General features: G+C 56.2%; 1 protein-coding gene across 1 annotated transcript in view; it reads right to left on the bottom strand.

The window, feature by feature from the left end:
* The window catches only part of rhbdl2 (rhomboid, veinlet-like 2 (Drosophila)), a 111,988-nt gene that overhangs the window by 63,108 nt on the left and 30,366 nt on the right, over positions 1 to 18,514 (bottom strand). The window contains exon 2 of the mRNA XM_072501253.1: positions 7,881 to 8,134. Within this exon, the coding sequence (XP_072357354.1) occupies positions 7,881 to 8,084 (204 nt within the window). The 5' untranslated portion in view covers positions 8,085 to 8,134. The remainder of the gene's footprint in view (positions 1 to 7,880; positions 8,135 to 18,514) is intronic.

Raw genomic sequence — 18,514 nt, 5'->3', positions numbered from 1 at the left:
CGAAAAAGGCCCAATGTAAAGGAACAGTGATCTGCGCATGCGCAATTGCTTCCTACGCACTATGTCACATGCGTCATGGCGTCAGAGGCCCCGGACCACGCCCATTTAAAGGGGAAACGTCCCAAATCAACGAAAAAAATATTTTAAAGCCGTAAAACAACCTTCCTTCGCCTGGAATGACAGCATAATGCCTCAAATTGAACCAGAAAGTGAAATTAACCTCCGAAGAACCCTGCAACAAGCAGTTACCTGCGCCCAAACCGATGATTCCGACCTTGAATACTTCGATACCGACCGTTACATTTTCTCTGGACCTCGCGAGCCCAATGCCAGCTCCGACGCAAACAGTGATGATATGGTCCTAGAAGACTACGACTTGGACGAACCTTTCGCCATGGGAGGCTACCCCAGTACCAATTCCGAACCGCAACTCGACGTGTTTAACAATGGCGACCCCCGTATTGAATCCGACGCAGACGCGGATTCGTTCTTCGGATTTGAGGATCTTCAGCCCAGCAGATATGACATCCCAACTCGTGAGTTCAGGATGATGCTGCAGCCTGAAACCAAGAGACAGAGAGCGGTACAAGCCCACAGAGAGCGGCCTGATGCCACACAGAGCGTGGTCCATGCACCGCTCAGGGTTCCTGACTCTACGGAAGAAGACACGCAAGACTCCACACCGCAGTCCTTGCATGAACAAGAAGTGACTCCAGTGTCACAAGTCTCCACAGCGAGCTTGTGGACAGACTCCACGATAGAAGAAACGCAAGGCTCCACACCGCAATCCTTGCATGAACAAAAAGTGACTCAGGTATCACAAGCCTCCGCAGCGAGCTCGTTGACAGCCTCCAGGATAGAAGCAATGCAAGACTCCGATGCGCAGTCCTTGCAGGAACAAGACCATGAGGGTCTAGCTACTTCCTCTGACCAACTAGCAGCAGACGATGCAAGTCTGCCATGCTCAAGTAAACAGCAAGAAGACTATGATAGTCTATCACGCTCAGTGCACAGCAGGATGACCATGACGGTCTATCATGCTACAGTGAAGAACAAAGCGACGATGACAGTCCAAGCCCAAATGAAGGACAACAGCAAGATAATGACAGTCCACCCACATTGTTTGCACCACCAGATGAAGACTCTGACAATTTACCCAACCCAAGTGAACAACAAGCAGCTACTGAGGATCTACCCACGGCATGTGAGACGAGTGACGACAGCATCCCACTTCCCATGGAAGATGTGCAAAGTGACAGACCTCAGCTAGTCTGTACAGAGGCACTCGACGATCACTGTGAGACCACTGGTGATTCCGGTGACACCATGATACTTCCACCCTCATTCGTTCGAACCTCTCCACAAGTCAATGCATTCCTGCATGTTCCGACTCCACACGTGCAGCTTCAAGAAATCTCAGCTGACTCCAGTGGACCAGCTAAGACTCCGGACGGGGAGCATCAACAAACCAACACTGACTCAGTTAAAACTGACCAGACTCCAGATGGGGAGCAACCAAACGGCGACTCTGATTCACGTAAGCCGGACTTTACTCCAGACAGGGAGTGCCGCAACCTCAGTGATGGCACGCTCAGGGTGACAGCAGATGCCACAACGACAGGAGATGGATCACTTAACTATTACACTGGGTCAGTAATAACAAGCAGCGGCTACAGTCCAAAAGGAATACACCAATATTCACCACAGCTATATCCACACATTTTTTCCACACCAGCAGTGCAGCTAATGACAGCTCATGCTGGACAAACCCAGTATTCAGGCATGCAGCAGCCAGCAGTCTATGCAGCATATTCTCAAACAGGCCAGTACCACAGATTGCCCACTAATGGAATCAAGACCGAAGGAGGACTACCGCAAGCGCAATCTGCACTACAGACTGGATGCCTTAGTTACAGCCCAGGATTTGCTGCACCCCAGCCTGGCCAGACAGCATATTCCTATCAGATGCACGGTTCTAGTTCCACACCATCACCAGGTACTTGTGCGAGCAGCAATTCTGTTTCCAATTCGACAAGCTTCAACGGTTCTCAGCAGGATCACCCTTCCTGCACAGCATGTGGCCAGAACTAATATGTACAGTCTTATCCAACTTCAACATATGGCACATCCATGACCTCGAATGATACTGTTGATGGTACCTCTTCAACGCCAACACCTTATCAGCCCCAAGATGCCATCCGACAGCACCATCACAAACATCGAAAAAAAAAGACTCCAAATCAGACAGCGAAGTGATTTGACCACTTCTTGGTTCCTGTGGCACAGGGACGTTGATGGCGTTCATAATCAAGAGAGACATTTGACCATGGTGATTGATGGTTATTGGACTCACACGAATGATATGGACTTATTGTTTAATCACTGTTCCCATGACTTGTATGTACCTTACCTTATCTACCTGTTCTTTGTTCAATTTTCTCAAAGTGTGCAGAAAATATGTAACATATAAAAAAGGGGGGGGATGTGGTGATGTGCATCAATGTAAATGTATGTAGGCTAGCTAGACACTAGAGGGAGCACCAGAAACATCACACACACACACTCAACCAATAGATAGTTAGATAGGACGTGACCAATGGACATTCACGATGCACACGGAGGTGACACGACCACAGGGGGGCATTACACCAACCCATATATAAAGGACACCACACACATGATCTGCCTCTTTCCAGTGGAGACAGTCAGTGAGTACAGAGGCTGGGTTGATTCAATATTGCACCCACCACGTGGATTGCAGCAGCTGGTTAGTCAGTCTGGGTAGCTACAGCAGGATTAGCAGTAGTGTTGAACCCGAGTAATAGAAGTGTAAATAGTTTAATAAACGTGTTGAAGTTATCTCCACATCTGAACCTTCCTTTGTCAAGTGCACCACAAGGAAGCCGCTTATGTTACACCTACAACATAACAAATCAGTATCTTAAAAAAAAAGTATTTATTTGAATTTCCAATATTACAGTATACCAGTTTAACATACAAAGTGCATGATATTTACAAGGTACGATGTTTCCCATGTACAAATTTTACACACATCCCTACTGTCAGCCTTCCCCCCCCCCCCCCCATCTCTCCCCCTCCCTCGTTGATAATCGGGCTCCTACCTGGCACCCTCTTTCGCCCTGGGCGTCATATTGCTGGACTGCGCTCTTATCTTATGCAGTTCCTGTTGTTGTCTTTGTGGGTTCGCTGGTGGGAGGTGGAAGGGGCTCCCAGCTCCCTCCCCTCCTCCTTCTTTTCCCATGTATCTCTCTGCTACTCTCCTGGGTTCCTTTCTTGCCTTCGCTCCCCCCCCCCCCCCGCCCCCCACCACCACCCCACTCCTCTACGCTACCCTCCTCGATCCCCCCTCCCACCTTATTTCCTAACCAGTATTGGCTTGGAACAGGCTGATGAATGGCCCCCACACTTTGTGGAAGCCCCCGTCTGACCCTTGGATGGTGTACTTGATCTTCTCCAGGTGGAGAAATTCCGCCAGTCCGCAGCTGTGGGTATCGCTGCTGATCGTCAGCCGAGTAGGATTCTTTGGCGTGCGATTAAGGAAGCAAAAGTCAGGGCGTCGGCCCACTTCCCCATTTGTAGTTCTGGCTGGTCCAATACCCCGAAGACCGCCACTTTCGGGCAAGCCTCCACCCTCATCCCCGCAACCTTGGACATCGCCTCGAAGAAGGCTGCCCAGAACCCGACAAGTCGGGGGCAGGCACAGAACTTGTGGGCGTGGTTGGCCAGGCCTCGCTGGCACCGTTCGTATTTCCCCTCCACCTCTGGGAAGAACCTGCTCATTCGGGTTCTAGTCAGGTGTGCTCTGTGCACCACTTTAAACTGCATGAGGCTTAGCCTGGGGTAGGAGGAGGTGGTGTGGGCCCTACTTAGTGCTTCGCTCCAGAGTCCCTAACTCATTTCCGTCCCGGGTTCGTCTTCCCATTTCTGTTTAGCTCCATCCAATGGTGTCCTTGTCTTTTCAGCAATCGTCCATAGATGTCCCCACAGTTCCCCCTCTCCTTACCGTCTGTGTTTAGTATTTCCTCCAGTGAAGTGTCTCTCAGGGCCCGAGGGTACCTCGTCATCTCCTTGCGGTGAAAGTGTTTGATTTGAAGGTGCTGGAGCTCTTGTCCTTTCAGTAGGTCCAGTTCTTACGTTAGTTCGTCAAGGGCCGCAAGTCTGTCCCCATGTAAATGTCCCTGACTGCTAGCATCCTCCGTCCTGCCTCTATTTTTAAAGGTGCCGTCCAGCATGGCTGGCAGGAGTTTGTGGTTACCGCAGATGGGGGCCATGGAGGACATCTCGGTTAGGCCGAAATGCTGCCTCATTTGGTCCCATGTCCTCAAAGTGGCTACCACCACTCAACGGGGTGTGTAAGGGGGGGCGACCTACTTCTTCCAGCACAGTCCACAGTGCATGTCCGCCAAGTCGCACGGGGCGGCGGCCGTCTTGCACATGCGCGGACTCCCGTCCGGAAATGCAGGGCCCCGTATCCACAGCCAGAGCTGCGAGAACCACGCTGGGGCCCTGCCAACCCCCTGCAGATGGGAGAATCACTCAGGACTTTCTTAAGGAAAATCCAGAGTGAAACGCCAGCGTTGTTACGCTGCTGTGGGGACATAGCCCCATTATTGGAGAATCCAGCCCCTGGATTCGGTGTCCTTCCCAGGTACTCACTTTGGTCTGTCGCGATGTTCACCCTCGCTTGTTGCCCCACCTTGGGTTGTGGCCAAAGTAATGTGTGCACTCTGTCTACCTCTGGGGGCATTGGGGAAGCTGTCTCTCTCGACTAGTTTGCCCAGCATTTGGGCAACGTAGCCCGTCGGGTCCCAGCCTTCCACCCCTCTGGCAGGCCCACTATTCGAATGTTCTGCCTTGAGGATCTTGTCTCTTGGTCCTTGACTTTCCCCTTCAAGCTCCCCTGGGGCTGCCACCAACCTTTTGACTTCTGCCTCCAGGGCGACGATCCTGTCTTGTGGAAAAAATTGATTAGGAGGAGGTAATTTAGATGAAGTATTTCTGCTAACATTCCAAAGGGAAAGGCTTGAAATGCTTAAACAAAAGTAAAATATTTGAAGGGCCCTTCCTGTTGATTTCCTTATTTCTCCTTTCTTTATCTTTGCTGTTATCATTTTGATCAATGGATGCTTGATTTTTTTAAAAAACGCATATTATTCAAACTTGTATCAAAGTAGGTTACAGCAAATAAACACCCAGGGAAACATTCTTCCCAGCAATCAACTGTACAGTTTGAACAGATTTCCCTCCTTTTTCACCCCCCCCCCCCACCCTGTGACGAACAGCTCCTCAAACACGGTCACAAACATCCCCCACCTTTTCTCGAACTCCCCTGCTGAGCCCCTTAACTCATACTTTATCTTCTCTAACTGCAGGAAGTCATACAGGTCACCCAGCCATGCTGCTACCCCTGGTGGCGATGCCGACCGCCACTCCAGCAAAATTTGTCACCGTGCAATCAGAGAAGCGAAGGCCATGACATCAGCCTTCCTCCTCTCCATGAGCTCCGGCTTCTCTGAAACCCCAAATATCGCCACCAAAGGGTCCAGGTCCACCCCCTCCTCCACTATCCTGGTTAAGACCACGAACACTCCCGCCCAGAATCTTCCCAATTTTTCACAACCCCAAAATATGTGCGCCTGATTCGTTGGCCCCCGCCCACACCTCTCACACTCATCTGCTACACCCTGAAAGAACCCACTCATTCTCGCCCGAGTCATGTACATCCTGTGCACCACCTTAAACTGCACCAGGCTCATCCTTGCACAAGAAGAGGTTCCGTTTACCCTTCGCAGTGCCTCACTCCATACTCCCCAATTGATCTCCATTCCCAACTCCGCTTCCCATTTCTCCTTGATCTTTACCACCCGCTCGCCTCCCTGCTCCCCCAGCCACATATATATATCCCCAATTCTTCCCTCCCCTCCCACATCCGGAAGCAGCAGTCGCTCCAGCAGGGTGTATCCCAGCAATTTAGGGAACCCTTTCCAGACCTTTAGTGCAAAGTCCCTAACTTGTAGATACCTGAACTCACTACCCCTCGGCAGCTTTACCCTCTCCCTTAGCTCCTCCAGACTGGCGAACCCTTCCTCCAAATACAAATCCCTCACCTTGACCAGCACCACTTCCCTCCACCTCCTGTATACACTATCCATCACCCAGCTCAAATCCACGATTCTCGCACAGCGGCGTTAGCACCGACAGCCCTTCCACCCTAAAATGCCTCCTCAGCTGATTCCATATCTTCACCGTGGACAGCACCATTGGGCTCCCTGAATACCTACTCGGGGGCCATTGGCAATGCTGCCGTCACCATAGCCCTCAAACTAGACCCCTTACAAGATTCCTCCTCCATCCTAACCCACTCTACCCCTTCTCCTTCCCACCACCGCCGCATATTGTCCACATTCGCCGCCCACCATGGATGCTTGATGGACATATATCTTTAAGTCGAGCAGTGGAAGTGAGGAATACAAAAGTTAGGAAAGAGAACACTGTCCTCGTTTTCGGACAGCAGACCCCAAACTTTTCGGCACCTGAGAGATCGATGGGGCTGGGTTCAATTGGTTGGCTGGAAGCCAATGAAGTGACCACAAGGTCATATTCTGCCCGGTAACAGGCGATGATTGGGTCCTGCCTGAGTGGGATGATTTTCAGAGAGCCAAGGGAAGGACAGTTGGAGTTCTGGGGCTCAGAGGAAAGATGCCGCTCTCTCTCTCCCTTGTATTTTCTCCAGAAAAGCTGCATAGCTGTACACAGAATCTGAAAGAATCTACAGTGAAAACCTCAAACTGAAAGCCTAGATAGAAGGAGGGTATGCTATAAGACAACAATCTGAAACAAAGATTTTTATCCCTTTTACTTATTATTTCCTCCTCTTCTCCCGTCTGTGTTTACCGGTCGTGTGTGTATAGAGGGTGGGATGAGTTTAAGTGGGGGTTTGGAATTGGATAATAGTTAACCTGTTGTAGTTGATGCATATTTTATTGTAATTATTGTTATTAATTGTGTTTGAATTTACAAACCTCCTGACTGTAGTTTTGGGCAGTTTAAGGGCCAGACTTTGAGTGGTTTCCTAAGAAATATTTATTAATTTCAATTGTGTCACAACTCCGGGTCAAATGGGGCTGGAATTGACCTCGCCCAGGGGGTCGTAACAATTTTGTAGATTCTGGAAATTTGTAATAATAGATGAAAGGACATTGACCTGAAACATTAACTCTGTTTCTCTCTCCACAGATGCTGTCAGATCTGCAGAATGTTTCCAGCATTTTCTGTTTTTCTTTCAGATTTCCTTGTTCACCTTCATAACTTTCTATTTCCCTCCTCATGTTTGATCAGGTATCCATCAAAACTCACTGTCTAGCCACATCTCCACTTGTGATGGTAGGATATTGACCTGAAATGATAACTTTGTTCTCTTTCCAGGATGCTACCAGACCTGGTGAATATTTCCAGCATTTTCTCTTTTTATGCATGTTCATGAAATGAATACTGAAATTGAATTTCTACCACGTATCCTCTAATATTATCCTCTATTATTCATATCATGGAGAGTTTTAACATGTTTGATGGTTACTACTGCTCCTTTTGATAATTCTTATTACTAATGAGTAACGAAGGATATCATTGGATATAAAGCGATGATGTTGCATCTCTGACTATATGAAGCCAAGAATGTAAAAGACAGTAAAATGTAATTTTGGTCCATCTGGTTTTTCCCAATATGGATCTGCAATGTGAACTCTTATAAAATCATCTTATTTGCAATGGCAGTACAGAGAAACGCATTGTTCTCCAATATACATTTACCAATTCGAGTTCTGCACTAAGTATTATTTTAGCATAAATGTGGATTGTACCTCAACCAAACTTATGGAGATAATGAAGATCGGTGGAGGAAGACAATTTGCTCTTTCCATATAGCGACTTCTCGTGTCTTCAGGAAGCATCCAATTCGACACCGTTCTGTGAACCTTTTGACACCATGAACAGCATTGTGCCGATTCTCTATTCGCCTCTTCATTCAGATTTTCAGTTTCTGCTTCTGTTGGCCTCATCTCCATGTTTAGGACCTCAGTAAATCCTTATTCAGTGGTATCTGATTTTTTTTTCTCTAAAAAGGTCACAACATAAACAGTTACCAAGACACCAAAATCCATCAGTTCAGAAATACACAAACCAAGATCAGAGATATACTGGTCGGGATTCCCGCCGCGACGGTCGGGGGCCATTGAAAGCGCACCCCCCGGCGATTCTCCGGCCCCTGATGGGCCGAGTGGCCGACAGGTTTGGCTGAGTCCCGTCGGCGTGGGTTACTCAGGTCCCACACGGCGGGACCTGGAAGGTGAGTCTGCGGGGGCCATCCTGGAGGGGGGGGGGCGGGGGGATCCGACCCCGGGTGGGGGCCCCCACAGTGGCTTGGCCCACGATAGGGGTCTACCGATCGGTGGGCAGGCTGGCTCCGTGGGGGCCTATTTTACTCCCTGCCGGGCCCCTGTATGGCTCCGCCATATTGCCCGGGGCCGGCGCGGAGAAGGGAACCCCCGTGCATGCGCGGAAATACGCCGGCCGTTCTGCGCATCCACAAACACTCACGGGCCGTTCTGCACCGGCTGGAGCTGCGGGGACCACTCCGGCGGCAACCTAGCCCCCTAGGAAGGGGAGCATTCCCCATTGTCGGGGACCGTTGACGACGGAGTGGTTGGCGCCGCTTTTCATGCTGGCATGGGGACATAGCCCCATTATTGGAGAATCCCACCCACTATTCTTGGCTTATCAGCAGAAAATAGTACGGCAAAGAAACATTGTGATATACTGTTTGATTTCTGTCCAATTATAAAATCAGACTAGCTAACGATTGGACATTCAAAGTACTGGAGTTGAATGAACAGATTTGATCACAGATGCAGGATATTTTCACTGAACTATTCCACAGCATTCAGCACTTTTTAGTTTCCTCCGTTCTTAAGATCTGAAATATCAATGAAGCTGTGGTTCAGTTAGTAATACCCTTTATGCTTCTAACCCCCATTGTTCTGGGTTCAAGACCAATGTCAGGGTTTGAACACAAAGTCAATGCTGACACCCCGGTGCATTATGGGCGGCATGGTAACACAGTGGTTAACATTATTACTTCACAGCACCAGGAACCTGGGTTCGATTCCCGGCTTGGGTCACTGACTGCGTGGAGTCTGCACGTTCTCCCTGTGTCTGCATGGGTTTCGTCCGGGTGCTCCAGTTTCCTCCCACAAGTCCCGAAAGGTGTGTTTGCTTGGTGAATTGGACATTCTGAATTCTCCCTCTGTGTACCCGAACAGGCGCTGGAAGGTGGCAATTGGGGCTTTTCACAGTAACCTCATTGCGGTGTTAATGTAAGCCTACTTGTGACAACATAAAAAATTAAAATAGCGTGACACTAATAAAGATTATTATTATTATTACAGAGGGAGCACAGTGCTGTTGGATGTGCAATCTTTTGGATGAGACATTAAATTGGGGTCCCACCTACCTGCTCGAGTGAATGTAGAAGGCTCATGAAGTTATTGGGAGGAAGAGCTGGGGAGTTATCCCTGCTGTCCCGGTCAATATCACAAAAAACAGATGATCTGTTTGTGAGAGTTTGCTGAATGAATGTTGGCTGCTGCATTTCCTACATTACAATGGTGACTACACTTCAACAAACACTTTTGTTCTGCCATTCGCACATTCAAATCTCTTTTTGTGCCAATATTAGCACCCTTCTTAGCCTTAATCATCTCCATTTACATTCCTTTTGTCTCTCTGTCCAGGGCATCTTTGTCAATCTCCACCTATCACTGGCCCCCTATCTAGTCCCACTGCTCCACAACATAAATCTGATGCTATTTCCAGTTCTCTAGCTTTGAGAAAGAGTCATCCAGACTCAAAACGTTAGCTCCCTTCTCTCTCCAAAGATGCTGTCGGAACTGCTCTGATTGCCCAATTGAGATGCCCTCAATTACAACTCGAGAGAGATGATTGGTAATACAAAGGCTTTAATTAGCAGAGAACCAGATAGCTGCCGAGAAGTGTGCTCACTGCCCACTGGACATTACCTTATATATGGCTCCCTGGGGGGGCGGAGCCAGAGGTGGAGTCCCCCAGGGATCCAAACCCGGTCTTAAAGGGATCATGACATTAAAGGTACACTTATCATTCATCACACCAGTATTTTCTGTTTTTTGCTCAATGAACATTAATTGGCTCCTGTGGCTATGAAAAGAACTATATAAATGTAAATATTTCTTTCTTTTTTGCAGTGAAGGGCATCCTGTTTAAAACTATTTTGTTGTGGAGGGCAAAGCATGGGCGAAATTCTCCGTTATCGGCTGAAAGTCCGCCGATTGGCGCAAAAAACGGCGCAAATCCGATTTGCGTCACGTCGGAAAAATGGGTCGATAGTCTCCGGCCCGAAATGGGCTAGCAGCGACGTAACGGGATCCGCGCTTGCGCAGTGGTTCACGCCGTGCAGCGTCATACGCGCTGCACGGCGTGACGGCTCATAAGGCCGCGCTGCTCCCCCCCACCCGACCGGAACACCCGACTGGATGGCTGGCCGTCGCTCAGCCCCGAGGTTCGAGTCACGCAATGTGGAGGCGCTCCTGGACGCGGTGGAGCAGAGGAGGGACGCCCTGCATCCCGGGCACGGCCGCAGAGTTGCCCCACGCCACAGCCGGCGTCTGTGGAGGGAAGTGGCAGAGGCCGTCACCGCTGTGGCCCTGACACCACGGACAGGCACCCAGTGCCACAAGAAGGTGAACGACCTCGTCAGAGCAGGCAGGGTGAGCCTCCCCCCCCTGCCCAATATCCATATCCCCCCTCCCCCATATCCCCCCTCCCCCATATCCCCCCTCCCCCATATCCCCCATATCCCCCCTCCCCCAGATCCCCCATATCCCTCCTCCCCCACATCCCCCCTCCCCCATATCCCCCATATCCCCCCTCCCCCATATCCCCCCCTCCCCCATATCCCCCATATCCCCAAGTGAATCCAGCCCTAACCTTAACCTCTGCAATGCACGCGCAACCGATGGCGTGCATTCATATACCTGCCTAACACTGTTGCCTTTTACCCCTGCCCCCCCCCCCCCACCACAGGAGAAGCGCGCACACAACAATAGGGAGCATGTGAGGACTAGAGGAGGGCCCGCTGATGAGAGGCCACTGACCGAACACGAGGAAAGGGCCCTGGAACTGGCTGGCGGACCTGAGGACCGGGAGGTTGCTGATGCAGAGGTCGGGGGCGTACTAGCAAGTGAGCCACCGACAGCCCGTCCCCATATCCCCCCTCCCCTATATCCCCCTCCCCCGTATCACCTGATCACTGCCTGATGTCTAACCATGCATGTTTCAATGTGTATCGCAGGACCAAACATCCAGGCACCTATCCCCGCAGATGAAGACCGCCCGCAGGATGCCCCTCGGAGACCACAGGAGACGGAGAGACCCGCACCCTCCAGCATGCGACGCCCGCAGGATGCCCCTCGGAGACCACAGGAGACGGAGAGACCCGCACCCTCCAGCATGCGACGCCCGCAGGATGCCCCGCGGAGACCACAGGAGACGGAGAGACCTGGAGCAACAGGGAGACGACACCCCCGTCACGTGCGGGAGCGACCACCCAGCGACGAGGGGGGCAGCCACAGGCCCCCGTCACATCCGAGCCAGGACACCACTACCCAGGACACCACTACCCAGGACACCACTACCCAGGACACCACTACCCAGGACACCCCTACCCGGGACAGCACTACCCAGGAAGACGAAATACCGGACAGTGACTCAGAGTGGATGGGTGGAGACGAACCCCCACCCCAAAGTGCCATGGACTCAGAGTGGGACGAAGAGCACGACACAACGCCACTGCTGTCACCAACACCCTCCACCATCGCAGAAACACTCACCACGGTTGGGCACTTTAGTGATGAGGCGTCTGGTACACTCACTGGTGCGCACAACACAGCCGTCCCGGTACAGCAGGTAGAGGTAGGAGCAGCAGAGGGACCGGGCGGTCGGAGGGCAGCCCAGCCCAAGCGAACATCTGCCGCCCAGATGGATCCCGGGTTCCTGGAGTTACCACACCCACACATAGATCCGATGCAACCACCAACCCGGAGACGAGCGAAGAGGGTGACGGGCGGCTTGCGGCGGCTTGCGGCGGCTGCGGTCGCAGGTGGGGGAGTCCACCCGCGTCCAGGAGCTGGGAGTGGTGCCGGTCATGCGTGCCACCCAGGCCGACACCGCACGGGTGGCGTCCGCGGTGGAGGCAATGGGTGCGACGGTGTCAGACATGGGGAACGGTTTGCGAGGCCTGGGGCCTTCCCTGCAGGCAGCGTCTGTGGCCCAGGAAATGGCTGCCCTCTCACAGGAGGCCATGAGCCAGTGCCAGCGACAGATGGCAGAGGCGCTCAACGCCATAGCCCAGTCTCAGCAGGCCATGACCCAGTCTCTGCAGGCCATGGCCCAGTCTCAGCAGGCCATGGCCCAGTCTCTGCAGGCCATCGCTGAGGGCATCGGCGCCAGTGGCCATGTGCGAGCTGGCTTCGCACTGTCACAGACAGGGTTGGCCAACACCCTGGGCTCCATGGCTGCAAACCTGCAGACCCCTGTCGATACCAGCACGCGCCTCCAGGACTGGCAGCACCAGATGTCGGGGGGGTGTCGGATGGCCAGTCCGTTCGCATCCCCCACCCATGTAGAGGCCTGGGGGCCATCGGGCACCCGAGGGAGGAGGAGGTGATGTGGTCCGTCCCGGCTCCCTCTGTAGGGGAGGTCCCGGTACACCGCGACACCTCGGACTCCCCCCCTTCCGTCCCAGGTGCATCGGGTGGACAACGGGCAGGACAGGCTGGCAGCTCACCATCCCAGTCGCCCGGGCCGCAGCCTGGCCCATCTAGGCCAGGACGCCCCAGGAAACGGCCGCCAAAGGGATCCAGTGTCAGAGGGCAGGAATCACAGGAGTCCACCTCCAGTTCTGCTGTACCGTCTGGGGAACCACGTAGACGTAGTCAAAGGGCCCGTAAGGCCAAACAATTAGACACTGAGTAAGTTGGCACGGGTGCAGGGCACAGATGAGTTTTAGGGGCTAGGGCACGTGCATGAACTCCTTTGGTTATTAAAGTCAATGTTACACCTACCGAAGCTGCCTTTGTGCTCTGTCCAAAGTGTGCGGGGGTGTCATGTACGTTGAGCGCAAGTGTGTGTGTGAGGGATGGTCTTACCTCAGCCCCAGGTGAGTCTGCCCCCTTCCCCCTGCGCCGCCATCAACATCCCCCGGGCAGAGGACGGGACCGTGCACTGCAGTGTCACAGCCGCATGCAGGGATGGTCCGGGTGGATGGTGGTACTGTGGCCATGGGTCAGACATAGTCCAACGATGTAGAGCCAGGAGCTCATCGCAGGGCGGGTTGTCATCATCCTCCATGGCCTGCGATAGACACCCGCAACTGTGTGAGCCCGGCCCGTTGTGCCGCAGGTGGATCGGCAATGGGGGGGGGGGGGGGTGGTGGTGTGCATGCGGGTGGGGTTGGTGGGGTTGGGGAGGGGGGTGAGGGTGCTGGGTGGGTGGATGGGTGGGGGGTGTGGGTGGTCGGCTGTTGCCATGGTGTGCGGTCTGTGGCCATACTACCCGATTCCCACGCCCATCTAGTCAGTGAAGCAGGCGTCTATCAGTCTGTCCCGTGCCCGCTGGGCCAGCCGGTAACGGTGGACAGCCACCCGCCTGTGTCTACCCCGTCTGCCCTGACCATTGCCCCCATCCCCCTCATCTGGGGAGGACTGGGCCTCTTCCTGCTGCTCCTCCACTCCGCCCTCCTTTGCCTGCGGCACATCGCCCCTCTGCTGGGCTATGTTGTGCAGGACGCAGCACACCACAATGATGCGGCCGACCCTATCTGACCGATACTGGAGGGCGCCCCCAGAGAGGTCCAGGCACCTGAAACGCATCTTCAGCACGCCAAAGCACCTCTCTATCACTCCTCTTGTCGATACATGGGCATCATTGTAGCGGTTCTCCGCCTCATTGCGTGGCCTCCGTATAGGCATCATCAGCCACGATCGCAATGGGTAGCCCCTGTCGCCCAGCAACCAGCCCCTCAGCCGGGGATGGCGTCCCTCGTACATGCCGGGGATGGATGACCGCGACAACACGAATGAGTCGTGTACACTGCCTGGGTGACGGGCGCAGACGTGCAGGATCATCATGCGGTGGTCGCAGACCACCTGTACGTTCATCGAATAGGTCCCCTTCCTATTAGTGAACACTGCCCTGTTATCTGCAGGTGGCCGCACGGCGACGTGCATCCCATCGATCGCGCCCTGGACCATGGGGAACCCGGCCACGGCAGAGCAGCCCACGGCCCGGGCATCTTGGCTGGCCCGGTCCACGGGGAAGCGGATGTAGCGGTGCGCCATGGCATATAGGGCATCTGTCACTGCCCGGATGCACCGGTGCACCGATGTCTGCGATATGCCGGACAGGTCCCCACTCGGTGCCTGGAATGACCCCGTTGCATAAAAGTTCAGGGCCACCGTAACCTTGACGGACACAGGGAGAGGGTGTCCCCCGCCAGTGCCACGCGGTGACAGGTGTGCCAGCAGGTGGCAGATGTGTGCCACGGTTTCCCGGCTCATCCGGAGTCTCCTCCTGCATTCCCGGTCCGTGATGTCCTGGTATGACTGCCGGGACCGGTACACACGGGGCGCCCTCGGGTGCCTCCGTTGCCGTGGGGCCGCGACGTCCACCTCCCCCTCCTCGTCCTGTTGGTCAGGTGTCCCTCCAGCCTGGGCGGCTGCCGCCTGCCCCTCTGCGGCAGCCTGCGCCGCCTCTCTGGCACGCTCCTCCTCCTCCTCCTCCTCCTCCTCCTCCTCCTCATCCAGGGCAACATAGACATGAGCGGCTGCCACCACGGCGGCCAACATTGCTGGATGATCTGAAAACATGACGGCCTGGTGGGGGGGAGGGGAACGACGACATGTCATCATTGCCCATATCCCCTCCTCCCCCCAGCCAGGTGGCATGGACCGCATGGGTCCAACTGTTGAAGGCTGGCACCTGGCCAGGTGGACCAACTCACTTGCCCTCCCATCCCCCTCCTCGGCACGGACCCCCCCCCAACCTCCACCCCAGCACGGACCCCCCCCACCTCACCCCGGCACGGCACGGACCCCCCCCCAACCTCCACCCCGGCACGGCACGGACCCCCCCAACCTCCACCCCGGCACGGCACGGACCCCCCCCAACCTCACCCCGGCACGGACCCCCCCTCCCCCAACCTCCACCCCAGCACGGACCCCCCCCAACCTCCACCCCGGCACAGACCCCCCCCAACCTCCACCCCGGCACGGCACAGACCCCCCCACCCCAACCTCACCCCGGCACGGACCCCCCCCCCCCCAACCTCCACCCCAGCACGGACCCCCCCCCAACCTCCACACCGGCACGGACCCCCCACCAACTTCCAGCCCAGCACGGACCCCCCCAACCTCCACCCCAGCACGGACCCCCCCCCAACCTCACCCCGGCACGGCACGGACCCCCCCCCAACCTCCACCCCAGCACGGACCCCCCCCAACCTCCACCCCGGCACGGACCCCCCCCCCCCAACCTCCACCCCAGCACGGACCCCCCCAACCTCCACCAAGGCACGGACCCCACCCCCAACCTCCACCCCGGCACGGACCCACCCCCCCACCTCCACCCCAGCACGGACCCCTCCCAACCTCACCCCGGCACGGCACGGATCCCCCCCCCAACCTCCACCCCAGCACGGACCACCCCCAACCTCACCCCGGCACGGCACAGACCCCCCCCTAACCTCCACCCCTGCACGGCACGGACCCACCCCAACCTCCACCCCAGCACGGCACGGACCCCACCCCCAACCTCACTCCGGCACAGACCCCCCCCCCCAACCTCCACGCCGGCACGGACCCCCCCCCAACCTCTACCCCGGCACGGACCCCCCCCCAACCTCCACCCCGGCACGGACCCCCCCCAACCTCCACCCCAGCAGGGACCCCCCCAACCTCCACCCCAGCACGGACCCCCCCCCCAACCTCACCCCGGCACGGCACGGACCCCCCCCCAACCTCCACCCCAGCACGGACCCCCCCCAACCTCCACCCCGGCACGGACCCCCCCCAACCTCCACCCCGGCACGGACCCCACCCCCCCAACCTCCACCCCCGCACGGACCCCCCCCCAACCTCCACCCCAGCACGGACCCCCCCCAACCTCACCCCGGCACGGCACGGACCCCCCCCAACCTCCACCCCAGCACGGACCCCCCCAACCTCACCCCGGCACGGCACGGACCCCTCCCCCCAACCTCCACCCCGGCACGGCACGGACCCCCCCCAACCTCCACCCCGGCACGGCACGGACCCCCCCCCAACCTCACCCCGGCACGGACCCCCCCCCAACCTCCACCCCAGCACGGACCCCCCCGCAACCTCCACCCCGGCACGGACCCCCCCCAACCTCCACCCCGGCACGGACCCCCCCCCCCCCAAACCTCCACCGCAGCACAGACCCCCCTCCCAACCTCTACCCCGGCACGGACCCCCCCCAACCTCCACCCCAGCACGGACCCTCCCCCAACCTCCACCCCAGCACGGACCCCCCCCAACCTCACCACGGCATGACACGGACCCCCCCCCCAACCTCCACCCCGGCACGGACCCCCCATCCCCCTCCCCGGCACGAACCCCCCCCCAACCTCCACCCTGGCACGGACCCCCCCCCAACCTCCACCCCGGCACGGACCCCCCCCCCCAACCTCCGCCCCAGCACGGACCCCCCCCCAACCTCCACCCCGGCACGGACCCCCCCCCAACCTCCACCCCAGCACGGATCCCCCCCCAACCTCCACCCCGGCACGGACCCCCCCAACCTCCACCCCCGCACGGACCCCCCCCCAACCTCCACCCCAGCACGGACCCCCCCCAACCTCACCCCGGCACGGCACGGACCCCCCCCCAAACTCCACCCCAGCACGGACCCCCCCCAACCTCACCCCGGCACGGCACGGACCCCCCCCAACCTCCACCCCGGCACGGCACGGACCCCCCCCCAACCTCCACCCCGGCACGGCACGGACCCCCCCCCAACCTCACCCCGGCACGGACCCCCCCCCCCAACCTCCACCCCGGCACGGACCCCCCCCCCAACCTCCACCCCAGCCGGACCCCCCCCCCCCCCCCCCATCCCCCTCCCCGGCACGGACCCCCTCCCGGCACTCCCCCGGAGCCCAGCCTACTCTAACCCCCCCCCCGCCGCACACACACACACACACAACCCGAGACACACCTCTCCTCACGCATTCAGACTGCGGCCACGCCATTGCCTGCCCAGAGCCAACCCCCCAGGCCATCATTCACCTCCACGCTGGTCGGCGTGAGCCTGGAGCACCGGGTCACGCCGATGAAAAGGAGGTTTAATTTACGTCGACGTGAACGGTCATCACGTCGACGGGACTTCGGCCCATCCGGAAGGGAGAATATCGACAGGCTGAAAATCGGCTGCCTTGCGCAGACCCGTGACATTCTCCGCGGCAGCGGCGACATTAACGCCCCGCCGACTTTTCTCCCTTCGGAGACTTCGGCAACCGGCGGGGGCGGGATTCACGGCGGCCAACGGCCATTCTCCGACCCTCTGGGGGGTCGGAGAATGACGCCCCATGTGTTTGAGTCAGATGCAGTGATTAATTAGTGTCTCTCCTCCATTATCTTGACCTCGCCTGGTTCCACCCTTACCCATCCTGTCCTAGCCTGAGAACATCCGGAAATAACTTCTCTTCCTGAAAGTCCCCCTCGGATCTATCTTGGCACTCTCCTTTTTCTCATCTACCTGCCACAGATCATGGTCTCAGGTTTCCTGTCCACTCTGATGACTTCCTGCTTTTCTACCATATCTCTAGGCCCCTTCATTGCGTCCCTGATAGCTGGCTGCTTGTGTGACATCCATCATTGGATCAGCAGAATTGCCAAGTAAACATTGGGAAGGTCTTTGGTTGTCACCACAAACTCCATTTCCAAGCCAGCAACTTCAAGCCCTCCTTGGTCATTGTCTCAGGCTCAACCAGACAGTTCGCAATCTTGGCATCCTATTTAATGTTGAGTGACATTTTCAACACCATGTCCTCCCCATCATAAAGACTACCTATTTATTTAAACTTTTAAGAAAGCTGGTGAAGGAGAGTTGAAGTCCCCTCCCAGTTGCTTCTGTTACAAGCTGCTGTTCCTCTCAGGCTGGAAGCCCTTAACTGCCTCTCCAGCTTCAAGAGCGCGTCCACTCTCCTTAATTGAACAGTGGCCCTGTCTCCACACCAGTTAAGGGGCAACTCGATGAAAATCCCCAAGTGACCTTTCCCCTGAGGCTGCATTCGAGAACTGAAAACCGTCCCAACTCTTGTATCCCACCCAAAGGCAATTAGGGATGGGCAATAAATGCTGGGCAATAAATGCTGGGCAATAAA

Source organism: Scyliorhinus torazame, chromosome 1 (genome assembly GCF_047496885.1).
Source record: "Scyliorhinus torazame isolate Kashiwa2021f chromosome 1, sScyTor2.1, whole genome shotgun sequence".
Classification (NCBI taxonomy): Eukaryota; Metazoa; Chordata; class Chondrichthyes; order Carcharhiniformes; family Scyliorhinidae; genus Scyliorhinus; species Scyliorhinus torazame.
The sequence above is the reverse complement of the archived record's forward strand: the minus strand, read 5'-3'. Positions and strand labels throughout refer to the sequence as shown.